Source organism: Oncorhynchus mykiss, chromosome 11, assembly GCF_013265735.2.
Source record: "Oncorhynchus mykiss isolate Arlee chromosome 11, USDA_OmykA_1.1, whole genome shotgun sequence".
In the NCBI taxonomy this organism is placed as follows: Eukaryota; Metazoa; Chordata; class Actinopteri; order Salmoniformes; family Salmonidae; genus Oncorhynchus; species Oncorhynchus mykiss.
The window spans coordinates 62397178-62424372 of record NC_048575.1 but is presented as its reverse complement, the minus strand read 5'-3'; the positions used below and the strand labels follow the sequence as shown (position 1 = coordinate 62424372).

General features: G+C 42.8%; 1 protein-coding gene across 3 annotated transcripts in view; it reads right to left on the bottom strand.

The window, feature by feature from the left end:
- ikbkb (inhibitor of nuclear factor kappa B kinase subunit beta) overlaps positions 1 to 14755 on the bottom strand; it is a 35235-nt gene extending 20480 nt beyond the window's left edge. The window contains exons 1-3 of one of the 3 annotated variants that reach the window (XM_036936068.1): positions 14444 to 14755; positions 13905 to 14053; positions 2885 to 2979 (exon numbers count right to left, since the gene is read on the bottom strand). In XM_036936068.1, the coding sequence (XP_036791963.1) occupies positions 2885 to 2979; positions 13905 to 14009 (200 nt within the window). In that variant the 5' untranslated portion in view covers positions 14010 to 14053; positions 14444 to 14755. The remainder of the gene's footprint in view (positions 1 to 2884; positions 2980 to 13904; positions 14054 to 14443) is intronic. The other 2 variants (XM_036936066.1, XM_036936065.1) reach the window with 2 other exon arrangements.
- Between the last annotated feature and the right edge of the window lie 12440 nt (positions 14756 to 27195).

The following is a 27195-nucleotide window of genomic DNA, read 5'->3' as shown; positions in this document are numbered from 1 at the left end:
CATTCCCAACAATGCAGAGTTAAAAAGTACTACAAATATTTTGTAAATAAAAAAGGAGATGGTAACACAATAATGAGGCTATATACAGTGCATTTGGAAAGTACTCAGACCCCTTGACTCTTTCCACATTTTGTTACTTGACACCCTTATTCTATAATGGATTAAACACATGTTTTCTCTCATCAATCTACACACAATACCCCATAATGACAAAGTGAAAACAGGTTTTACATTTTTTTTGACAAATTTATCAAAAATGAAAGAAAGAATACATTTATTACATAAGTATTCAAACCCTTTGCTATGAGACTTGAAATTGAGCTCAGGTGCATCCTGTTTCAATTGATAATCCTTGAGATGTTTCTATAACTTGATTGGTGCCGGCCAAACTGAGAAATTGGGGGAGAAGGGCCTTGGTCAGGATGATGACCAATAACCCGATGGTCACTCTGACAGAGCTCTAGAGTTCATATGTGGAGATGGGAGAACCTTCCAGAAGGACAACCATCTCTGCAGCACTCCACCAATTAGGCCTTTATGGTAGAGTGGCCAGGTGGAAATCTCTCCTCAGTAAAAGGCACATCACAGCCTGCTTGGAGTTTGCCAAAAGGCACCTAAAGGACTCTCAGACCATGAGAAACAAGATTCTCTGGTCTGATGAAACCAAGCGTGAACTCTTTGGCCTGAATGCCAAGCGTCACGTCTGAAGGAAACCTGGCACCATCCCTACAGTGAAGCATGGTGGTGGCACCATTTCAGCGGCAGGAACTGGAGACTAGTCAGTATTGAGGGAAAGATACAGAGAAAGTACTGAGAGATCCTTGATGCTCCAGAGCGCTCAGGGCCTCAAACTGGGGTGAAAGTTCACTTTCCAACAGGACAACAACCCTAAGCACACAGCTACGACAATGCAGGAGTGGCTTTGGGACAAGTCTCTGAATGTCCTTGAGTGGTCCAGCCAGAGCCCGGACTTGAACCCGATCGAACATCTCTGGAGACCTGAAAATAGCTGTGCAGCGACGCTCCCCATCCAACCTGACAGAGCTTGAGAGGATCTGCAGAGAAACTCCCCAAATATAGGTGTGTCAACTTAAGCTTGTAGCGTCATACCCAAGAAGACTCGAGGCTTTAATCACTGCCAAAGGTCCTTCAACAAAGTACTGAATAAAGACTTATGTAAATCTCAATACTTATGTAAATGTGATATTTATGTTTTTTAAAACCTCTACTGACTCCCCATCCCGCATGCGGGAGCGTAATCATCGCCTGACACTAATTAGCACAACGCAACGGACATAAATATCCCTAGAAAATATTCCTATTCATGAAAATCACGAATTAAATATATTGAGACACAGCTTAGCCTTTTGTTAATCACCCTGTCATCTCAGATTTTCAAAATATGCTTTACAGCCAAAGCTAGACAAGCATTTGTGTAAGTTTATTATAGCCTAGCATAGCATTATGCCTTGCTAGCAGCAGGCAACCTTGTCACGGAAATCAGAAAAGCAATCAAATTAAATCGTTTACCTTTGATGAACTTCGGATGTTTTCACTCACGAGACTCCCAGGTAGATAGTAAAAGTTCATTTTTTCCCTAAATATTATTTTTGTAGACGAAATAGCTCCGTTTGTTCTTCACGTTTGGCTGAGAAATCGCCCGGAAATTGCAGTCACGAAAACGGCGAAAAATATTCCAAATTAGCTCCATAATATCGACAGAAACATGGCAAGCGTTGTTTATAATCAACCCTCATGGTGTTTTTCTAATATCTATTCGATAATATGTCGGGACAATTCATTTTTCTGTAGGACCGATTGGAGTAATGGCTACCTCTGTATTTTACAGAGTCACCCTGGGAGCCATCAGGTGACCACTTACGCAATGTAGCCGCCTACGGCTATTCTTCAACATAAATGCGTAAAACTACGTCACAATGCTTTAGACACCTTGGGGAATACGTAGAAAGCGTAAGCTGGTTGATAGCACATTCACAGCTCAATAGGGACTCATTGGAACGCAGCGCTTTCAAAATATGGGGCACTTCCGGATTGGATTTTTCTCAGGCTTTCGCCTGCAACATCAGTTCTGTTATACTCACAGACAATATCTTTACAGTTTTGGAAACTTGAGTGTTTTCTATCCAAAGCTGTCAATTAGATGCATATTCTAGCATCTTTTCCTGACAAAATATCCCGTTTAAAACGGGAACGTTTTTTTTTCCAATAATGAAAATACTGCCCCTAGAGTGGCAACAAAACAAATTGACAAAAATGTCTAAAAAGCAGTTTTTGCTTTGTCATTATGGGGTATTGTGTGTAGATTGATGAGGGAAAAAAACTATTGAATCCATTTTAGAATAAGGCTGTAACGTAACAAAATGTAGAAAAACTAAAGGGGTCTGAATACTTTCCGAATGCACCGTACAAGGAGTACCAGTACCGAGTCAATGTGCAGGGGTATGAGGTAATTGAGGGAATACAACATGTACATGTGGGTAGGCGTAAATGTGACTAGGCAATCAGGATTTATAATAAACAGAGTAGCAGCAGCGTATGAGTGATGCTGAGTAATATTGAGTGATGCTGTGAGTAAAATAGGCTCAAATGGGATTATCGTAACGTAATCCCAATTGGTGATTTGGTAATAAGCCTAATTTGTTGGATTCACACTGCCAAACCTCCTGTCTTAATGTACTACATAGTCATCCATATCCCTTCCCCTGCTGAGTTGGCAGATATGACCCATATGGATTGGTCTACAGCTAAACCTAAACCCACTGTAAAGCTAAGTGGACCCATTGCCATACTGTTCGCACCATGCAAATCCCTTAAAATCGCTAAATTATAAGAAAACGTTTTCGTAGACATAAAAGTCTCTCACCTCTTCATGATCTGTATCTCCAAACACCAGCGTTCTCTGTTCCTCTCACTCAGCTCCTGACGACACTGCTTAATGGCTATCTGCTCCTCTGTGTCCTACACAACAACACACAGGTAGGATTAGACACACACACACACACACACACTAACACTATTACAATGCTGTTACAATACATACACACAGTACACAGAAAGAGACAGGCCTGACACAACGTAAAGCGTAAGAGGCAGCGTAAAGCCTGTCAGAAGTATAATAGCCACATTAATCAATTTCAGTGTCAAGAAAAAGTATGTGAACCCTTTGGAAATACCTGGATTTCTGCATAAATTGGTCATACAATTTGATCTAATCTTCATCTAGATCACAACAGTAGACAAACACAGTCTGCTTAACTTCACTAGGGTCGGGGGCACCATTTTCACTTCCGGATGAAAAGCATGCCCAAAGTAAACTGCCTGCTACTCAGGCCCAGAAGCTAGGATATGCATATAATAGGTACAATTTGGATAGAAAACACTCTAAAGTTTCCAAAACTGTTCAAATAATGTCTGTGAGTATAACAGAACTGACTTGGCAGACGAAAACCTGAGAAAAATCCATCCAGGAAGTGGGATTTTTTTTATGTTTGTAGTTTTCTATCGAATGCCATTACAGTATCCATTGACTTAGGACTCACTTCCTATGGCTTCCACTAGATGTCAACAGACTTTAGAAATTGTTTCAGTCTTGTATTCTGAAAAATGAAGGAGTAAGACCACTCTGAATGAGTGGACCATTCAGTGTCCCAGAGCTTTTTCATGCGCATGACCGAGAGCGTGCCTTACTTTTAAATTGACAACATTATTGTCCGATTGAAATATTATTGATTATTATGACCTGGGGATTGATTATAAACATCGTTTGACATGTTTCTACGAACTTTACGGATACTATTTAAATTTTTCATCTGCCTGTTGTGACTGCATTTGAGCCTGTGGATTACTGAACAAAACAGAGGTTTTTGGATATAAACATGGACTTTATTGAATAAAACAAACATTTATTGAGTAAATGGGAGTCTTGTGAGTGCAACCATATGAAGATCATCAAAGGTAAGTGATACATTTTATCACTATTTCTGACTTGAGTAACTCCTCTACTTGGCTTGTTACTGTTTGTAATGATTTGTCTGCTGGGCACTGTTCTCAAATTATCGTATGGTATGCTTTTGCCGTAAAGCCTTTTTGAAATCTGACACCGTGGTTGGATTAAGAATAGGTTAATCTTTAAAACGATGTATAACACTTGTATGTTTTGCGAATTTTCATAATTAGTATTTCTGTTTTTGAATTTGGCGCTCTGCAATTTCACTGGATGTGTGCCAGGTGGGATGCTAGTGTCCCACGTACCCTAGTGAGGTTAAACTAATAACACACAAACAATTATACGTTTTCATGTCTTTATTGAACACACCATGTAAACATTCACAGTGCAGGGTGGGAAAAGTATGTGAACCCTTGACTAACTGGTTGATCCACCTTTGGCAGCAATAACCTCAACCAAATTTTTTCTGTAGTTGCGGATCAGACCTCAACAGTCAGGAGGAATTTTGGACCATTCCTCTTTACAAAACTGTTTCAGTTCAGCAATATTCTTGGGATGTCTGGTGTGAACTGCTCTCTTGAGGTCATGCCACAGCATCTTTTTTTTATTTTTTATGTTTACCTTTACTTAACTAGGCAAGTCAGTTAAGAACAAATTCTTATTTTCAATGACGGCCTAGGAACAGTGGGTTAACTGCCTGTTCAGGAGCAGAACGACAGATTTGTCGGGGATTTGAACTTGCAACCTTTCGGCTGCTAGTCCAACGCTCTAACCACTAGGCTACCCTGCCGCCCAATCCGGTTGAGGTCAGGACTGACTGGGCCACTCCAGAAGGCACATTTTCTTCTGTTCCATTCTGTTGTTGGTTTACTTCTGTGTTTTGGGTCGTTGTCCTGTTGCATCACCCAACTATTGTTGAGCTTTAACTGGCGGACAGATAGCCTAACATTCTCCTGCAAAATGTCTTGATGAACTTGGGAATTCATTTTTCCGTTGACGATAGCAAGCTGTCCAGGCCCTGAGGCAGCAAAGCTGCAGCTCCAAACCATGATGCTCCCTCCACCATACTTTACAGTTGGGTTGAGGTTTTGATGTTGGTGTGCTGTGCCTTTTTTTTCTCTACACATTTCTCTACACATTGTGTGTTCCTTCCAAACAACTAAACTGTTGTTTCATCTGTCCACAGAATATTTTGCCAGTAGCACTGTCGAACATCCAGGTGCACTTTTGCAAACTTCAGACGTGCAGCAATGTTTTTTTTTGACAGCAGTGGCTTCTTTCGTGGTGTCCTCCCATGAACACCATTCTTGTTTAGTGTTTTACGTATCGTAGACTCATCAACAGAGATGTTAGCATGTTCCAGAAATTTCTGTAAGTCTTTAGCTGACACTCGAGGATTCTTCTTAACCTCATTGAGCTTTCTGTGCTGTGCTCTTGCAGTCGTCTTTGCAGGACGGCCACTCCTAGGGAGAGTAGCAACAGTGCTGAGCTTGCTCCATTTATAGACCATTTGTCTTAACGTGGACTAATGACATCAAGGCTTTTAGAGATCATTTGTAAACCTTTCCAGCTTTATGCAAGTTAACAATTCTTAATCTTAGGTCTTCGGAGATCTCTTTTGTTCGAGGCATGGTTCACATCAGGCAATGTTTCTTGTGAATAGCAAACTCAAATTTTGTGAGGTTTTTTTTTAGGGCAAGGCAGCTCTAACCAACATCTCCAATCTCGTCTCATTGATTGGACTCCAAGTTAGCTTACTCCAATTAGCTTTTGGAGAAGTCATTAGCCTAGGGGTTCACATACTTTTTCCAACCTACACTGTGAATGTTTAAATTATGTATTCAATAGAGACAAGAAAAATACAATAATTTGTGTGCTATTAATTTAAGCACACTATGTTTGTCTATTGTGACATAGATGAAGATCAGATCAAATTTGATGACCAATTCATGCAGAAATCCAGGTAATTCCAAAGGGTTCACATACTTTTTCACTGTAACACTTCAACTCTGGGCAAAACATAATGAGCTGTACGACCAGCTTATTGTTTATTTTGGGTATTATGATGTTATCCTCAACAATCCAGGAAGTAACGGATAGAATCATCACCAGTGATTCAGAAAGTAGCAGAGGAAGTCCCATTAACACAATGCCATAGCCCATCATGCCCGTCCCTCCACTTCCTACGACAGACCGAAGTTACACTATACATACAAACGTATGTGAACACCCCCTCAAATTAGTGGATTTGGCTATTTCAAACCCACCCGTTGCTGACAGGTGTATAAAATTGAGGACACAGCTATGCAATCTCCATAGACAAACATTGGCAGTAGAATGGCTTTACTGAAGCTCAGTGACTTTCAAATGTGGCACTGTCATAGGATGCCACCTTTCCAACAAGTCAGTATGTCAAATTTCTGCCCTGCTAGAGCTGCACCGGTCAACTGTAAGTGCTGTTATTGTGATGTGGAAACGTATTGGAGCAACAACAACTCAGACGCGAAGTGGTAGGCCACACAAGCTCACAGAACGGGACCACAGAGTGCTGAAGCATGTAACGCGTCTGTCCTCATTTGCAACACTCACTAACTCTGGAAGCAACGTCAGCACCAGAACTGTTCGTCAGGTGCTTCATGAAATGGGTTTCCATGGCCAAGCAGCTGCACATAAGCCTAAGATCATCATGCGCAATGCCAAGCGTCGGCTGGAGTCGTGTAAAGCTTGGAAACACGTTTTCTGGAGTGATGAATCACGCTTCACCATCTGGCAATCTGACGGACAAATCTGGGATTGATGGAGGCCAAGAGAACACTACTGCCAGAATGCACAGTGCCAACTATAAGGTTTGGTGGAGGAGGAATAATGGTCTGGGGCCGTTTTTTCATGGTGAAATCTTAACTCTACAGCATAGAATGGCGTTCTATACAATTCTGTGCTTCAAACTTTGTGGCAACAGTTTGGGGAAGGCCCTTTCCTGTTTTAGCATAACAATGCCTCTGTGCACAAAGGCGAGGTCCATACAGAAATGGTTTGTCGAGATCAGTGTGGAAGAACTTGACTGGCCTGCACAGAGCTAGTGGAAAGTATGGTGGAAATTACAAGATTATGTTATAATACTGTTATTGCATCAAATGGCTGTTTTATGCAACAGAATAAGGGGTTGTAAGAACACTCATCTGTGTGTGTTCTACTGAGGATGGGCCTCTGAAGATTTACGATGTCTTTGGGTGATACCGCATTCCAGAGCATTAGTTAATGTTTCTGTTCTATACGGTACCAGGGAGAGATGACTCCAGAGCCAGACCCTGGTCTCTACACAATGAGATACTGTCTGCTGTGAATTATAAGTATATTTCATACAAATCTTAACCCATTCCATACATCTGTTGTTTCTCATGTAGACTGAAGGAGGATGGACTTTGCTATAAAATGCTTTGGCTCAAACCAGCTTGTTGAGTTCTCAGTGATCACCTCTAGGGGTGGTTACCAACCAGCTCCATTACTGCACTAATTAAATAATAAAGTTAGATTGTTTTGAAGAAATCTAGAAGTCTCTCCTTTTGATTACAATAATTCCACCACAATTTTGGCGGCGAGGATGCAATGATAAACTTAATTAGATGCATAAACTTAATTAGATGCATTAGATGCAACCAGGGGAAAGCCACTCTCCACTATTTGGAGCAGATCAGATCCCCACCTGGCTGAGAGCGTCAGCAGAATGGATACATCATCTCGAACAGAATTGAATTAAGGATGAGACGGGTTTCTTTCAATAATTGAACTTGAAAGTGCACAGAATTAATAGTACTAATTAGACATTAACTGAACGTTTAAGTGATAAAAAGATAAGAAAAAATTTAAAAATTTAAAAAATAACAAATGCCCCTGTACACTCAGAGCGAGGTCTTCCTTAAGAGGGCCACAGCTGGGGTAACTAAACAGGACTGAGTTGAGTTGATGAGAGTGTTCTTAAGTGAGATATCCTTGGACATGATTGTTAATTAGCCAGTTGCGGGCTACCAAAAGTCCAGATCCGTGGCAATGGCTTGATGACAGTAGGACTGGTGAGGTTAATGTATTGAACGAAGAACGAGAGTGCAGGTGACGCCTTGCGAGGCATCTGACTTTAAATGTTTTTTTTTTAAATTACGGCAAAACAGGTATGCCCTGGGTTGCAATTGTTGGGTGTAATTGTGCCTGTTTTTGATATTCCTGGTACTTAGAAAATACAAGGTAAGAAAGGATTTTTGGGACCATGTTAAAAAGGTAGATAGGAGACATGGGTACTCTGTAGGTTGTTTTGCACATTTGGATAGACGGAAGATAATCTATAGTAATCGCAGTAGGCGATATCCCAGTGTGGCTACAACACCCAGTTTTGGGACCACTAATTAGGCAATCTTTTGATAATGGTATAGGTTTCCCTGTTCATATAGTCAGGTTTTAAAATCCTGTGTGGATAAACATTGTAGAAGTGTTCTGTGTGGGTGCAATAGGTTGACTCTGTGTGGGTAACCTTTCAATGATGTTCTGTGTGGACATCTGACCAATTCTGTGTGAGTGGTCTGACCAATCCTGTGTGGATGGTTATTTAGTAATGTTCTGTGTGAGCATTTGATCAATCATGTGTGGTTGATCATGAAGGCTCTGTGTGAGCCTGAGATAAATAATAATTAGTAGATAAGTTAATGATATGAAATGGTTTAAAATAGTTAGGTACATATGTAAGAAAATATTCCTGCAGGTTATATAAATATTGATTATGTGTGTTTGTGAACAGTACTGTGTGAATGTGATATGAGAGTTGTGTGAGTGGGTAAATAAGATATAAACATTTGTATACTAAGATGATTGAAATTTGGTTAATAAATGTTCATATAATGTTATTTTGGGGTTCCGTCCATCACTGCCCATCATAGAATATCTTGGACAGTATTGAGAGAGGGACGTTAGCAGCAAGTCTATAGTTTCTGGGAGCTTAGACTTTGCCGTGGTTTCTGGGAGGTCAGAGAACTGTTGAGGATTCCATGACGGGCTGGTTATTATACGGGAAACAAATGTACATTTTTTGGGGTTCAGCTGGGAGTTTGCTTGGAGAGCTGCTTTGTAGCTGTGGAGTGTCCTTGAAAATGCAAATGGAATGGTTGATGTGAGTACATAAGAATTTCTTACATTTTATATGGATTTTGTGAAGATATGAAAATATGATGAATTGTATGTGTGTATAATCGATTACTGGAGATTTGATAAAGTAATACTGGGAATATAATGAGATGCAACTTAAACAACCCATACGTAGACGTACGTAGTTTTTCAGTTGGTCCCTTTAATGGATTATTTGATAAAGATGAGGTTTAAGCATTATTCAACTGTCTACAAAGTCTGGGCAATTGTCTCAGAAACTGATTGGAGTGTGTCTACTTTTGGTTAACCTTTTGCGTGTAGGGGGCAGTATTTTCATTTTTGGCTAAAAAACGTACCCATTTGAAACTGCCTATTTCTCAGCCCCAGAAACTAGAATATGCATATAATTGTCAGATTGGGATAGAAAACACTCTAAAGTTTCCAAAACTGTAAAAATATTGTCTGTGAGTATAACAGAACTGATATTGCAAGCGAAAACCTGAGGAAAATCCAATCAGGAAGTGCCTCTTATTTTGAAACCTCTCTGTTCCTATGCATGCCTATGCTCCATTTAAAGGGATATCAACCAGATTCCTTTTTCTATGGCTTCCCTAAGGTGTCAACAGTCTTTAGACATAGTTTCAGGCTTTTATTTTGAAAAATGACCGTGAAAGCTCACATTGCGTAAGTGGATAGGTGGGGCTCTCAGAGTGAGTTTTGTGCTACAGAGTAAAGCGGCCATTGTTTCTCCTAGTGTTATTGAAAAATCTACACACCCGGTTGATATATTATCGAATATATATTTTAAAAACAACCTGAGGATTAATTATAAATAACGTTTGACATGTTTCTGTGGACATTATGGATATTATTTGGAATATACGTCTGCGTTTTCGTGAACGCTCTTTCCTGTGGATTTCTGAACATAACGCGACAAACAAACGGTATTTTGGGTATAAAAATAATCTTTATGGAACAAAAATAACATTTGTTGTGTAACTGGGAGTCTCGTGAGTGAAAACATCCGAAGATCATCAAAGGTAAACTATTAATTTGATTGCTTTTCTTATTTTCGTGACCTAGCTACTTAATGCTTAGTGTACATAATGTTTTTCTATGCTATCGATAAACTTACACAAATGCTTGGATTGCTTTCGCTGTAAAGCATAATTTCAAAATCTGAGATGACAGGTGGATTAACAAAAGGCTAAACTGTGTTTTGCAATATTGCACTTGTGATTTCATGAATATGAATATTTTTGTTGTAATATTATTTGACTGTGGTGCTATGCTATTCAGCGGTTGCTGACGAAAATGATCCCGCTAACAGGATGGGTAGCGTCAAGAAGTTAATTTACCCTAACGATGTAACTATAAAACGTTTATTGGATTATTCTCTGTACGGGTTGTTGGGGGTTCACCTTGGGGTCATGATAGTGGCTGTACCAAATGTTTGATGTATTATAATAATTGATTATGCTATGGTGTATTAATTGAAGGGGAGGGGTTATAAGAACCATCCCTCCTTACATTTATAGGGTCCTAGACTACAGATTATCAATACAGTGCCTTGCGAAAGTATTCGGCCCCCTTGAACTTTGCGACCTTTTGCCACATTTCAGGCTTCAAACATAAAGATATAAAACTGTATTTTTTTGAGAAGAATCAACAACAAGTGGGACACAATCATGAAGTGGAACGACATTTATTGGATATTTCAAACTTTTTTAACAAATCAAAAACTGAAAAATTGGGCGTGCAAAATTATTCAGCCCCCTTAAGTTAATACTTTGTAGCGCCACCTTTTGCTGCGATTACAGCTGTAAGTCGCTTGGGGTATGTCTCTATCAGTTTTGCACATCGAGAGACTGAAATGTTTTCCCATTCCTCCTTGCAAAACAGCTCGAGCTCAGTGAGGTTGGATGGAGAGCATTTGTGAACAGCAGTTTTCAGTTCTTTCCACAGATTCTCCATTGGATTCAGGTCTGGACTTTGACTTGGCCATTCTAACACCTGGATATGTTTATTTTTGAACCATTCCATTGTAGATTTTGCTTTAGTCTTTTGCAGACTCCATCAGGTTTTCTTCCAGAATGGTCCTGTATTTGGCTCCCTGCTGAAGAAAAGCAGGCCCAAACCATGATGCTGCCACCACCATGTTTGACAGTGGGGATGGTGTGTTCAGGGTGATGAGCTGTGTTGCTTTTATGCCAAACATAACATTTTGCATTGTTGCCAAAAAGTTCAATTTTGGTTTCATCTGACCAGAGCACCTTCTTCCACATGTTTGGTGTGTCTCCCAGGTGGCTTGTGGCAAACTTTAAACAACACTTTTATGGATATCTTTAAGAAATGGCTTTCTTCTTGCCACTCTTCCATAAAGGCCAGATTTGTGCAATATACAACTGATTGTTGTCCTATGGACAGAGTCTCCCACCTCAGCTGTAGATCTCTGCAGTTCATCCAGAGTGATCATGGGCCTCTTGGCTGCATCTCTGATCAGTCTTCTCCTTGTATGAGCTGAAAGTTTAGAGGGACGGCCAGGTCTTGGTAGATTTGCAGTGGTCTGATACTCCTTCCATTTCAATATTATCGCTTGCACAGTGCTCCATGGGATGTTTAAAGCTTGGGAAATCTTTTTGTATCCAAATCCGGCTTTAAACTTCTTCACAACAGTATCTCGGACCTGCCTGGTGTGTTTCTTGTTCTTCATGATGCTCTCTGCGCTTTTAACGGACCTCTGAGACTATCACAGTGCAAGTGCATTTATACGGAGACTTGATTACACACAGGTGGATTGTATTTATCATCATTAGTCATTTAGGTCAACATTGGATCATTCAGAGATCCTCACTGAACTTCTGGAGAGAGTTTGCTGCACTGAAATTAAAGGGGCTGAATAATTTTGCACGCCCAATTTTTCAGTTTTTGATTTGTTAAAAAAGTTTGAAATATCCAATAAATGTCGTTCCACTTCATGATTGTGTCCCACTTGTTGTTGATTCTTCACAAAAAAATACAGTTTTATATCTTTATGTTTGAAGCCTGAAATGTGGCAAGGGGGCCGAATACTTTCGCAAGGCACTGTATATATATTTATTATAGAGGTTTAATATTGTTCCACAGTTTATTTTCTAGTCTCTACCTCTTATAAGGAAACGGTCTGAGAAATGTGTGACTGAGACAGAACTGTGTAGGGGAGTGTAAGAGATAAGAGACTAGTCAGACATTCCACTATAAATCAGCTTGGGGAGTGGACATTTACTGGTTAGCCCTTAGAAAACACTGGAACTATTGTATCTCTCTTGCAAGTTTGTATAGCTGTGTATGCATGGGCTTGGTCTGATGAGTAGAAGGTAATGACATATGCAGTGACATCACTAGGGCTGGACTTCGGGCTCAATAAAATAACTAGGGACTTTTCCTATTTTGAAGAACTGTTGTCAACTTCTGTTAATGCAATTGCATTAATAAAGGTTTTTGAATTATATAATTAAAGATATTGTCTGAATGATAATTTCACCAATGAGCCAATGATTGACAAGGAACAATGAACAAACCCCAACAGGGTACTACATTTAAAATAAAACTGCCCATTAGGTAGTATGAGAGGAGTGATATATTTATGTAATAAACCTTTTTCCATAAAGTTAGAGCGAATTAAGATTGAATCTTGATGTAACTTATAACGTTGTACAAAGCCTAGGGTTTCCATCAAACTGTGTTTTGAAAAATGTGTTTTTTTCTTATGAATTGACTGATGTATTTTATAAATGTGGCGCATTACATGTTACTTTTAAAGTCTTGTACATTTCATAAGTAGGAAACCAAAAGAGAAGAGATAATTGTCAAGTTTGTTTTTAACAGTTGGATCAGTCCCTAGAGAAAGGGATCAAGCCCTAAGAGGGACAGAGGCCAGCCAGCACACAGACATTGTTCTCCAGGAGTGGAGTGAGCAGTTCTGGACTACTATAGGCAGTATAGACTACAGGTGGCTGAAAGGCCAAAGCATGAGAGCCTCAGGGACCACAGAGAGAGGAAGGTCATTGAATCTATTTGAATAAAGACATAAAGTTACATAAATGAACATTTAGGAATCAGAGAGAACAAAGGTCTAAAGCTCTTAATACATTAACATCCTTTTCATAACTCTGATGGGGTCATACATCTATGACAATGAAGCATGTAAAGTACGAGCCAGCGAAAGGATTTGACACAATGCTAACTGTCATTACCACTGACCTCCATTGTTGGTAGGGGTCCACATAGTACTACCACTGTGCCCTTTCAGCTGAATTCACCTGAGACAACACTGAGCAGCATTTCCAGTAAACAAAGTTGTGCATACAGACATAAAGACAGATAGACAGTGCACAGATAGAGGACAGAAAGAGCTAACTAAATGGGTGTGGACAAGTTCCAATGGTGTAGCTATAATAATGTACATCTATGTCCCTCTCATCCTGTGACTAGGTGTGATGTCATAGGCCAGGGAGGATGCAGAGTTCTATGGACCAGGTCACAGAATAAAGATGAGTGTATTTCCTGTAAGTTACATTTAAAGCGTTCATGATGAGGGAATTTAATATTACATCAAATATTAATGTGGGAGCCTCCATAGGTTCTGCTAGGCATGCAGCAGCATAGGTTGTAGGCTATCTGATGACAGTATGAAACATGAAAAATGCCACCACTTAGGATGCTCATACATGATAGCATAGCACTTTTGCAAACACACAAAATAGGGTAAAAGTTATAGGTAACAAAATACACACATGAATGGTGTGCTACTGTTAAAGTTATGCACCTTGTTCTGCCATCGGGTGACATTCCCGAAGCCCCCGGTCCCCAGGCGTTCCTTCAGCTCCCAGGAGCCACAGCTCTGCTGCTGCTGCAGGGGAACGCGACTCATGGTCCTCAGATAGTCCTGACCTCAGCCACACAACAACACAGGATCTGAAAAAATGTTTACTACAGCATTATTAGCCTGTATGTACACTGTATGTAGGCCTAACGAACGCATGTCTGGACCATTGGGGCACTGAAAGGTAAGGCAAGCAGAGCAGCAACGATTTCAAAATATATGGTAACAAGTAACTACAGCTACTACTTGCCCTATAATGACAGTGTTACTAGCTCAACATCCATAGCTGTTCTCTCTGAATACATAATAGGCTACATTATATAAACACTGAAATGACCAGACTTATTGTCAGCAGGCTACAGGAGAACATCAAGTGTATTCTTTATAAAGCAGCAGCACAGCAGTATCATGCGGATAGTTTGTTTCGATTTATAAAAAATAAAAGTATGCTTATATTGTGTTTATAAACTTTACAAGCTTACTAGTTGTTTTCCACTCATTATAGAAGATTACAGCTGGCATTAGGCTTCCCCGATGCTACTGTAATGTAGCACAACTACCGCGAGCACCTCTCACCTTTCTCTCGTGAGTAGTGACTGTAAAATTAGTCCTACCTGAAAAGTAGACTTTGGCCAACGAAAAAAGTTAGTTTGATAATGATAGACGCAGCTACCTAGCATACACTTTTGTTCATGAAAGTAAGCTTCACTTTCTCTCGATTTACTACTGTAGCTGGGGGGAAAAAAATTCTCAAAGTCTACTTCCTGAAAGTCATATTTCCTGTAAACCTGAACGCGGGGTCGGTCCGCCCACAAAGAGCATAGCGTATTCTTTCTTAGTCTGTAGACTGGTACTGCTGATATAGGTCGATGCCTGATACACGGATACAGTAGCTAGGTTCACAATCTCTGTCAGTGTCTCCAATGGAGAATATGTGGCGACTGTTGTCTTAGTTTGGAGTAGGATATCTAAAGAGATAATGTGCCAAATGTGCCAATAGCTGTTATCGTAAGAAAATGATAGGCTGCTAACGTTACATTAAACTAGGGAAGAGATCCAGCTTTTGTCAAATTAACGTGAACAGTTTAAATGTTTTGCATTTAAACATTTTCCTAACCTTAACGCAATTATCCTAACGCAATTATCCTAACCTGCTGTGTAAATTCTCCTAACCTGCAACAAAAGTTCAAATCTGAAGTTAATTTGACAAAAGCTGGATCCCTTCTAGCCATGACACTACAAGAGGTCTGTTCACTCCAGTGGAGTATGGGGGGGCCTCAAACTGATAAATTATACACTACATGGCCAAAGGTATGTGGACACCCATTCAAATGAGTGTATTTGGCTATTTCAGCCACGCCCGTTTCTGACAAACACTGGCAGTAGACTGGCCTTACTGAAGAGCTCGGTAACTTTCAACATGGCACCGTCATAGGATGCCACCTTTCCTGCAAGTCAGTTAGTAAAATGTCTGCCCTGCTAGCTGCCCCAGTCAACTGTAAGTGTTGTTTATTCTGAGGTGGAAAAATCTAGGAGTAACAACGTCTCAGTGGTAGGCCACACAAGCTCACAGAATGGGACCGCCGAGGGCTGAAGCACATAGCATGTAAAAATCGTCATTCCTCGTTTGCAACACTCACTACCGAGTTTCAAACTGCCCCTGGAAGCAATGTCAGCACAAGAACTGTTCGTTGGGAGCTTCATGAAATGGGTTTCCATGGCCGAGCAGCCTGAGATTACCATGCACAATGCCAAGCGTTGGCTGGAGTGGTGTAAATTTCGCAGCCATTGGACTCTGGAGCAGTGGAAACGCATTCTCTGGAGTGATGAATCACTCTTCACCATCTGGCAGTCCGACAGATGAATCTGGGTTTGGTGGATGCTAGGAAAACGGTACTGCCCCAATGCATAGTGCCAACTATAAAGTTTGGTGGAAGAGGAATAATGGTCTGGGGCTATTCTTCATGGTCGGGATAGACCCGTTAGTTCCAGTGAATTTAAATGTTAACCCTACAACATACAATAACATTCTAGATTATTCTGTGCTTCCAACTTTGTGGCAACAGGGTGGGGAAGGCCCTTTCCGATTTCAGCATTACAATGCCCCTATGCACAAAGGCGAGGTCCATACAGAAGTGGTTTGTAGAGATCGGTGTGAAAGAACTTGACTGGCCTGCGCAGAGCCCTGACCTCAACAAAATCGAACACCTTTGACATGAATTGGAACACCGACTGCGAGCCAGGCCTAATCCTCCAACACCAGTGCCTGACCTCACTAATGCTGTCGTGGCTGAATGAAAGCAAGTCCCCGCAGAAATGTTCCAACATATAGTGGAAAGCCTTCCCAGAAGAGTGGAGGCTGTAATCGCAGCAAAGGGGGGACCAACTCCATATTAATGTCCATGATTTTGGAAGTAGATGTTCGATGGTGTTCACATACTTTTGGTCATGTAGTGTACTTAAAAAAAAGAGTACTATTATTATTATTTTACTATGCCCAGCTCATGAGGCCCCTTGATGATGTGAGGCCCAAGGCGATTTCCCCTTCTGCCTAATGGTAAGTCCGCCACTGGTCACCATATTAATCGTATATAAACGCAACATTCAACAATTTAAAAGATTTTACTGAGTTATAGTTCATTTAAGGAAATCAGTCAATTGAAATAAATTCATTAGGCCCTTATCTATGGATTTCACATGACTGGGAATACAGATTGCATCTGTTGGTCACAGATACCTTAAAAATAGATAGAAACGTGGATCAGAAAACCAGTCCGTATCTGGTGTGCAGCACGACATCTCCTTCGCATAGAGTTGATCAGGCTGTTGATTGTGGCCTGTGGAATGTTGTCCCACTTCTCTTCAATAGCTGTGCGAAGTTGTTGGATATTGGTGGGAACTGGAACACGCTGTCGTACATGTAGATCCAGAGCATCCCAAGCTAGCTCAATGGGTGACATGTCTAGTGAGTATGCAGGCCATGGAAGAACTGGGACATTTTCAGCTTCCAGGAATTGTGTGCAGATCCTTGCGACAAAGAAACTTGCATTATCATGCTGAAACGTGAGGGGATGGCTGCGGATGAATGGCATGACAATGGGCCTCAGGATCTAAAATAAAATAACATTTTAATGGTCACATACACGTGTTTAGCAGATGTTATTGCGGGTGTAGCGAAATGCTTGTGCTTCTAGCTCCAACAATGCAGTAATATCTAACAAGTAATATCTAACATTTACACAACCTATACCCAATACACACAAATCTAGTAAAGGAATGGAATTAACAATGTAAAGATATATGGACGAGCAATGTCAGAGCGGCATAGAATAAGATACAGTAGAATAGTATAGGATACAGTATATACATATGAGCTGGGTAATGCAAGATATACATTATTAAAGTGACTAGTGTTCCATTTATTAAACTGGCCCGGGATTTCAAGTCTATGTATATAGGCAGCAACCTCTGGTGTGCTAGTGATGGCTATTTAACAGTCTGATGGCCTTGAGAATCAGTTTTTCAGTCTCTCGGTCCCCGTTTGATCCACCTGTACTGACCTCGCCTTCTGGATGATAGCGGGGTGAACAGGCAGTGGCTCGGGTGGTTGTTGTCCTTGATGATCTTTTTGGCCTTCCTGTGATATCGGGTGCTGTAGGTGTCCTGGAGGGCAGGTAGTTTGTCCCCGGTGATGCATTGGGTTGACCGCACCACCCTCTGAAGAGCCCTGCAGTTCCGGGCGGTGCAGTTGCCGTACCAAGCGGTGATACAGCCCGACAGGATGCTCTTTCATTGTGCATCTGTAAAAGTTTGTGTTTTAGGTGTGCATTCAAATTGCCATTGGTAAAATGCAATTGTGTTCGTTGTTCGTAGCTTATGCCTGCCCATGCCATATGGGGCACTCTGTTCATCACAACGTTGACATCAGCAAACTGCTCACCCACACAACGCCATACACACTGTCTGCCCGGTACAGTTGAAACCGGGATTAACCTGTGAAGAACACACTTTTCCAGCGTGCCAGTGGCCATCGAAGGGGAGCATCTGCCGACAGAAGTCAGTTACGACGCCAAACTGCAGTCAGGTCAAGACCCTGGTGAGGATGATGAGCATGCAGATTAGCTTCCCTGAGATTGTTTCTGACAGTTTGTGCAGAAATTCTTCAATTGTGCAAACCCTCAGTTTTATCAGCTGTCCGGGTGGCTGGTTTCAGATGATTCAGCAGGTGAAGAAGCCCGATGTGGAGGTCCTGGGCTTGCGTGGTTACACGTGGTCTGCGGTTGTGAAGCCTGTTGGATGTACTGCCAAATCCTCTAAAACGATGTTGGAGGTGGCTTATGGTAAAGAAATGAACATTCAATTATCTGGCAACAGCTCTGGTGGACATTCCTGCAATCAGCATGCCAATTGCACGCTCCCTCAAAACTTGAAACCTCTGTGGCACTGTGTTAAGAGTGGCCTTTTATTCTCCCCAGCACAAGATTCACCTGTGTAATGATCACACTGTTTAAGCAGCTTCTTGATATGCCACACCTGTCAGGTGGGTGGATTATCTTTGCAAAGGAGAAATGCTCACTAACAGGGATGTAAACAAATTTGTGAACAACATTTGAGAGAAGTAAGATTTTTGTGCGTCTGGAACATTTCTGGGATCTTTTATTTCAGCCCATGAAACATGGGACCAACACTTGACATGTTGTGTTTATATTGTCTGGTTTTTGGTTTAGTTCTCACCTAAATGTGTTATCACTGCACTTCAACCATTTGAAAGCACAGCAAAGTTGAAATGGAAATGCAATGTTGGATTTTTTGTTTATTTATACAACAACTTAATGTGTTATCAAATCAAACTTTAAATGCACTTTAAATAACATATTGATTTAATTTAATCCTATTCTTAAAGCTTGAAACCCTAGGCCTATATGTACAGTACCAGTCAAATGTTTGGACACACCTACTCATTCAAGGGTTTTTCCTTATTTGTACTATTTTCTACATTGTAGAATAATAATGAAGACATCAAAACTATGAAATACCACATACGGAATCATGTAGTATTCAAAAAAGTGTTAAGCAAATCAAAATATATATATCACCCTTTGCCTTGATGACAGCTTTGCACACTCCTGGCATTCTCTCAACCAGCTTCATGAGGAATGATTTTCCAACAGTCTTGAAGGAGTTCCCACATATGCTCAGCACTTGTTGGCTGCTTTTCCTTCACTCTGCGGCCCAACTCATCCCAAACCATCTCAATTGGGTTGAGGTCAGGTGATTGTGGAGGCCAGGTCATCTGAGGCAGCACTCCATCACTCTCCTTCATGGTAAAATAGCCCTTACACAGCCTGGAGGTGTGTTTTGGGTCATTGTCCTGTTGAAAAACAAAAGCTAGTCCCACTAGCTTGCAAACCAGATGGGATGGCGTATCGCTGCAGAATGCTGTGGTAGCAATACTGGTTAAGTTTGCCTTGAATTCTAAATAAATCACAGACAGTGTCACCAGCACAGCACCCCCACACCTTAACACCACCTCCTCCATTCTTCACGGTGGGAACCACACATGCAGAGATAATCCGTTCACCTTCTCTGCGTCTCTCAAATCTGGACTCATCAGACCAAAGGACAGATTTCCACCGGTCTAATGTCCATTACTCGTGTTTCTTGGCCCAATCAAGTCTCTTCTTCTTTTTGGTGTCCTTTAGTAGTGGTTTCTTTGCAGCAATTCGACCATGAAGGCCTGATTAACGCAGTCTCCTCTGAACAGTTGATGTTGAGATGTGTCTGTTACTTGAACTCTGTGAAGCATTTATTTGGGCTGCAATCTGAGATGCAGTTAACTCTAATGAACTTATCCTCTGCAGCAGAGGTGACTCTGCGTCTTCCTTTCCTGTGACGGTCCTCATGAGAGCCAGCTTCATCATAGCACTTGATGGTTTTTGCGACTGCACTTGAAGAAACTTTCAAAGTTCTTGAAATTTTCCGTATTGACTGACCTTCATGTCTTAAAGTAATGATGGACTGTTGTTTCTCTTTGCTTATTTGAGCTGTTCTTGACATAATATAGGTCTATCTTCTGTATTCCACCCCTACCTTGTCACAACACAACTGATTGGCTCAAACGCATTAAGGAAAGAAATTCCACAAATTAACAAGGCACACATGTTAATTGAAATGCATTCCTGGTGACTACCTCATGAAGCTGGTTGAGAGAACGCCAAGAGTGTGCAAAGCTGTCATCAAGGCAAAGGGTGGCTACTTTGAAGAATCTCAAATATAAAACATATTTTGATTTGTTTAACACTTTTTTGGTTACCACATGTTTCCATGCGTTATTTCATAGTTTTGATTTATTCACTATTATCCGACAATGTAGAAAATAGTAAAAATAAGGAAAAACCATTGAATGAGTAAGTGTGTCCAAACTTTTGACTGGTACTGTATGTCTATTTTTAGTTGAATCTTGGGTTGAATTGAAACAATAGCTGTTGATGACTTTGAATATGCTATATCGGCCTAAATAGTATCATGGATGATGTATGACTCATAAAGTGTAGTTACATTTCATTTGCTCTGTTACCTACTCTTTGAAATGACTTCGATAGCAAAAGTGAATTTATTTAATTTTTAAGTGGAGGATTCCAGTAAATCATTCTCACGATAGCACATTTGTAGAAGTCAGTGACAAATATCAAAGCTAAGCAGGAACAGGTTTGGTTAGAACCCTGGAAGACCAAAGGGTAGTTGCTGATTGATCACTTCCTCAGTAGGTGCTTCCCAGCCTTTAGTTTTTTCACAGATCTGACATTTTTTCAAAGTCACAAATTAAATATTTTATACAAGGTTTGTCTGTTGAAGATTGGTTACCAAGTTGACATAATCCTGGGGTTGAAATTTCACCCTCATAAGTTTAAATTGACGACTTTTTGCAAATCCAATGTATTTTAAAACAGATTCCATATCACAATATTTTGGCAAATTAAGATGAAACATTGAGTCAGCCAGTTTGTGCCCAGTGGAAAGGCTTGTATGGAATGGGGTGCTCACCTGAGTAAACATAGTCCAAAAAAGAAAAAGGTGAATGTATCTCCCCTAAATACTGCAACAACAAGTCTTACAATAGATTTTGCTCAGATAAAACGTGTCGTTACAGTCTTTATGGAGGATACCACCATGTAAGGCCTTTGCACTGCTTGCAACGATCCTGTCCCCGTATCTTTTGAATGGGCTTGACGATTATATCATAAAATCCGTGAAAATGCGGTCATTTAAGATATATGTATAATTTTATATACAATTATATTAGTGTTTGTGGCTGAATTCTCTTCTGCCTGATGCCTTATGACGTTTTTGCTCATTGAATACCATTCAAAAAGTCTACAAAAGTCAGAAAACAACAAGGCTACGGTCAGAGTCGTGTGTATAGGTGGCAGGGAAGTCAGGCACAGGAGAATCAAACTTAATGAAATGGAGTTGTTTAATGACTGTAAACAAAACATAACTCCAAAATGATGAAATAATAAAACAAAGTGGGTACAAGGACCCATCGCGCACCAATACAACACGAAATCTGAACAATAAACAATCTGACTGTAACGATCTTCTTCATCTGAGGAACAATCGGACCAAAACGCAGCGTGGTAAGTGTCCATGTTAATTTAATATCACTGAACACGAAATAACCAAGTGAAACAACGAAATGAAAATCGAAACAGCTCTGTATGGTGAAGAACACAGACACAGAAAACAACTACCCACAAACACCAGGTGGGAACAGGCTACCTAAGTATGGTTCTCAATCAGAGACAACGATAGACAGCTGCCTCTGATTGGGAACCATACCAGGCCAAACACAGAAATACAAAACATAGAACAAAAACATAGAATGCCCACCCCAACTCACACCCTGACCAAACTAAAATAGAGACATAAAAAAGGAACTAAGGTCAGGACGTGACAGCACCCCCCCCCCCCCCCCCAAATGTGCGGACTCCGGCCGCAAAACCTAAACACATAGGGGAGGGTCTGGGTGGGCATTTGTCCGAGGTGACGGCTCTGGCGCAGGACATGGACCCCACCTTAGTCTTGGCCCACTTAGGTGGCGCCTTTGGAGCGGCGACCCTCGGACTGGGGACCTTTTGCAGCGGGCGCCGGACAGGCGGGAGACTCTGGCGGCGCCCTGGACAGGCGGGAGACTCTGGCGGCGCCCTGGACAGGCGGGAGACTCTGGCGGCGCCCTGGACAGGCGGGAGACTCTGGCGGCGCCCTGGACAGGCGGGAGACTCTGGCGGCGCCCTGGACAGGCGGGAGACTCTGGCGGCGCCCTGGACAGGCGGGAGACTCTGGCGGCGCCCTGGACAGGCGGGAGACTCTGGCGGCGCCCTGGACAGGCGGGAGACTCTGGCGGCGCCCTGGACAGGCGGGAGACTCTGGCGGCGCCCTGGACAGGCGGGAGGCTCTGGCGGCGCCCTGGACAGGCGGGAGGCTCTGGCGGCGCCCTGGACAGGCGGGAGACTCTGGCGGCGCCCTGGACAGGCGGGAGACTCTGGCGGCGCCCTGGACAGGCGGGAGACTCTGGCGGCGCCCTGGACAGGCGGGAGGCTCTGGCGGCGCCCTGGACAGGCGGGAGGCTCTGGCGGCGCCCTGGACAGGCGGGAGGCTCTGGCGGCGCCCTGGACAGGCGGGAGGCTCTGGCGGCGCCCTGGACAGGCGGGAGGCTCTGGCGGCGCCGGACAGGCGGGCGGCTCTGGCGGCTCCGGACAGGCGGGAGACTCTGGCGACTTGGACAGGCGGGCGGCTCTGGCGGCTCCGGACAGACGGGAGAACCTGGAGGGAGGAGACGGAGAGACAGCCTGCTGCGTGGGGCTGCCACAGGACCCACCAGGCTGGGGAGACCTACAGGAGGCCAGGTCAGGACATGACACTGACAAACATATGAGGGGAAACAGAGGGTTAAATACACAACAGGTAATGAATGGGATTGAAACCAGGTGTGTAGTAAAACAAGACAAAACCAATGGAAAATGGATCAATGATGGCTTGAAGACCGGTGACGTCGAGTGCCGAGCACCGCCCGAACAAGGAGAGGCTTCGACTTCGGCAGAAGTCGCGACAGATACTTCCTGGAAAACGACATGACTCTTTCATACGTATAGTGATCTAAGGCCTATTTGACTAGTGTCATAATACAATTGGCTCATTCATCCCCCCTCCTCTCCCATGTAACTATTGCCCAGGTCGTTGCTGTAAAAGAGAATTTGTTTTCAGTCAATTTACCTGGTAAAATAAGGGTTAAAAATATATCTAAAATAATTTATAATAATTATAATAATGAAAAATCACTGTACAATGTCTACTTGGAAAATACCCTACCATGGTGTTCGGAGTATTCAAGCTATGCAATGACATTGCCTTAATTGTCAACTGTAAGATAATGATGCAATCAATGACTGTTCAGCAGATTCTCGACACTCAAAACCTCAGTTTTCAAGAGAATCCCCTGTTTGTAATGAAAACATTATCACATTTCCACATCAACAAACAACATGAAACATCCTCCCTACATCCGGCTGACGTGTATCACTTTGGTTCCCATACTGTATACATGCTTTTATTTATATGCAAAAGCTCCATGCGTATGGCGTAGATATATATTTTTTACACTAGTAATGTGTGATTTGTAGGTGCATAGACCCCCTCACTGAGTAGCCTGTTTTGAGAAACTATTTCCTGTTTACGTTTACTAAATATGGTGTTGTTAGTGCTGGCTAGTGCTGTTTGTTTAATATGGTGTTTTGTAAAAAGGCCTAGCAGCCTCACAATTACAATACAGGTGCCTTTGGCCTAAATTAACTACACAAAACTATGCATTTTAGTAGAGGTAAAAGTGTATAGCTGTCTCTTTATGTAATTCCAAATCACAGGAGGTTGGTGGCACCTTAACTGGGGAGGACGGGCTCATGGTAATGTCTGGAATGGTATGAGTGGAATGCTATCAAATACATCAAACACATGGTTTCCATGTGTTTGATGCCATTCCATTTGCTCTGTCTCCACCACTATTACGAGCTGTCCTCTCCTCATCAGCCTTCTGTGTTCCAAATGTGCATGTCTTAAATTTACAAAAACCTGGGTTTTAGGCCTAATACTTTCACCAAGTTGTATTACATGTGCTACGTGCTTCTAACAGGAGGTCAAAACTACTGCATCACATTTTATTGGTATTGTGGTCATGGCATTGCATTAATTAGGGGAAATGATTTTGTTGACATGGCTTGGTGTCATAATTTTATCCTTATTCATCAAGTAGTACACAACCGCCTTGTCAGACCATGAGTGATAAACATGTGTGTGTGCACTGTGTTTGTGTACTGTAAATATGTGGTGTCTGTTTGAATGTTAAATGACGAGACAGAGGCATTGATGCGAGTAACCAGTCTTGTTCAGTACATCACAACACATCCGGGTATCTGAAGCACCCCGGTAAAACACAAGAGTTGCAGTAATGAACATTTACCAACAGATGGCATCACTGTGCCATCTTACACCCATAACATCTTCCCTTTAATAAAATAGGACAGGAGGTGTCAATTCACTAACAAAACAAACCTAGTAACAATTTCCAACATTAACAGTTTAGTATTTTTTTTTTTTTTTTTTTTTTTCCCAGAACAACAACACATTTTAATATTCTCTTCACTTTTATCTCTGTCAACAATCCCTGATGGGAAACCTACAGATTAAGTCTTTTTGGTGGCTGGGACAGACGCCCGCATCGTGAAAAGACAGGGGGCTTGTCTGCGAGGACTGCGGGTTCCCGCACAGGCGTGTCACCTAAATGTCTAAGGGGAGAATTGATGGGTGAGGGAGCGGCCGACCTGTGATCCCCTGGCTCTTCGCCCAGTGCCTCAGGCCCCATGTGACTTGCTGGGGTTCTGTCTTTTGTCATGCGACCCCTTTGACCATCAGGGTTCTGAGTAGGTGCTGGCTCAGCAATCCGAAGGTCAACCCTGTTACGACGGTACAGTGATCCATTCACTTCGACCAAGTAGGAGCGTGGTGCCACTTTCTGTACACAGGATCCGAGTCTCCAGAGGCCTGTCCGGTCCCCTGGTAGTGGCTTCATTCGCACCGTTTCACCCACCCTGAGCTCAGGTAAGTCTTTTGCTGATTTGTCGTAGATGAACTTGGAGACCTGTCTTCTGTGACGTAGCTTCACCAGCACGTCTGTCACCACACATGGCTCCAGGAGTGTGCTGGCTACTGGCAGAGCTGCTTTTAAGCGCCGTGCCATGAGGCGCTGTGCCGGGCTGCTGTCCATGCCTTCTGTCGGGGTATTGCGCCACTGCAGGATTGCTTTCCAAGCATCTTTGCCCTCTCGCAGAGCCTTTTTGCAGAGGTTCTTTGCGATTTTTACTGCGGACTCTGCCTTCCCATTAGCTTTTGGGTGTCGTGGTGATGAAGTGACGTGCTCGAATTCCCATCCTGCAGCAAATTTTCGGAACTCAACTCCGGAGAATTGGGGTCCATTGTCTGAAATTACCCTATCTGGCTGGCCATAGCGGGCAAACTGAGCCTTGCAGCGTTTGATCGTTGTCTCTGCTGAGAGGTCGGGGAGGAGGTCAATCTCCCAAAAGTCTGAGTAATGATCGACTACCAGCAGAAAGTCTTTGCCACTGTGCTGGAAGAGATCTAGACTTACTATCTGCCAGGGGCGCATCGGTAGCTCGTGGGACATCATCGTCTCTCTCTGTTGCTCAATGGCATATTCATTGCAGATTGTGCATTTACTGACATAGTCTTTAATTTCACTCTGCATTCCTGGCCAATACAGTGTGTCACGTGCTTGTCTGTAACAGGCCTCACCTCCTATGTGACTTGAGTGCACGCGTGCCAACATCTCAGGGCGCAGAGACCGGGGAATAACGACTCTCTGACTCTTGAATATTACTCCGTTTTGAACACTGAGCTCCTCTTTGATTGGCCAATATTCTCTGACGGCTAAAGCAGTTTCTTCCCTGCAGTCGGGCCAGCCCATCATAATCACAGACCTCAATGCCTGGAGATGCCCATCCCTGTCTGTGTGCTGTCTGATTTGTATAAGGCGCTGGTCCGTAACATTAAGGTAGTCAGCCTGGTTGATGTGTTCAACATCCACTTGCTCTGTTTGTAAGCTGCACACTGCGTGTTGTTCATGCATGGAGCGTGTGTGTGTGCCTGACGCAGTAGCCCTGCTGAGCGTGTCACTCACATACATCTCTGGCCCTGGCTTATACACCACCTTGAGGTTGTAGTTTTGTAGGGCCAGTAGCATGCTCTGCAGTCGTTTTGGGGCATTCAGGAGAGGCTTGCTGAATATAGCAATAAGGGGCTTGTGATCGGTCTCTGCGGTAATATTGTCGCGCCCGTACAGGTAGTGGTGGAAGCGTTGGCATGCAAACACAATGCTGAGGCACTCCTTCTCTATCTGGGCATAGTTCTGCTCTGTTGGGGTGAGTGCCCTAGAGGCGAATGCCACAGGCTGGCCCTCCTGCATGAGGCAACAGCCAAGTCCATACTGGCTTGAGTCACTCTGAATCGTGACAGGTTTTGACACATTGTAGTATCGCAGTACAGGTGTCTGGGTGACCAGTTGTTTTATTTCCCTCACCGCTGCGTCATGTTTTGGGAGCCAATGCCAGATGGTGTCCTTGTCCATGAGCCTCCTCAGTGGCTCACACACTTCAGAGAGCCGCGGTAGGAATTTGGCCAGGTAGGTGACGAATCCGACGAAGCGCTGCACTCCCTTCACGTCAGATGGGTGGGGCATTTCCAAGACAGCCTTCACTTTTTCAGGATCCGCCTTCAATCCGGTGGAGGACAAGATGTGCCCATGAAAGCGGACCTCTGGCACTTTAAACTGAAGCTTTTTTATGCTTAGCCTTAGCTTGACCTGTCTGCATCTGACCATCAGGGCCAGCAGCTTGGCATCATGGTCACATTCTGCCTCCTCATCACTGTCCCCACAGCCCACTACAAGAATGTCATCTGCTATGGGTTCCACGCCACTGAGTCCCATCAACAGCTCATGCTGTTTCCGCTGATACACCTCTGGAGCAACGGAGACACCAAACGGAAGCTTCAACCACCTCTTCCTGCCCCAGGGTGTCCAAAAGGTGGTCATGTAGCTGCTGGGCTCGTCGAGCTTGCATTGCAGAAAGGCATCTCTGGCATCCACGAGCGTGAAGACTCTGGCCTT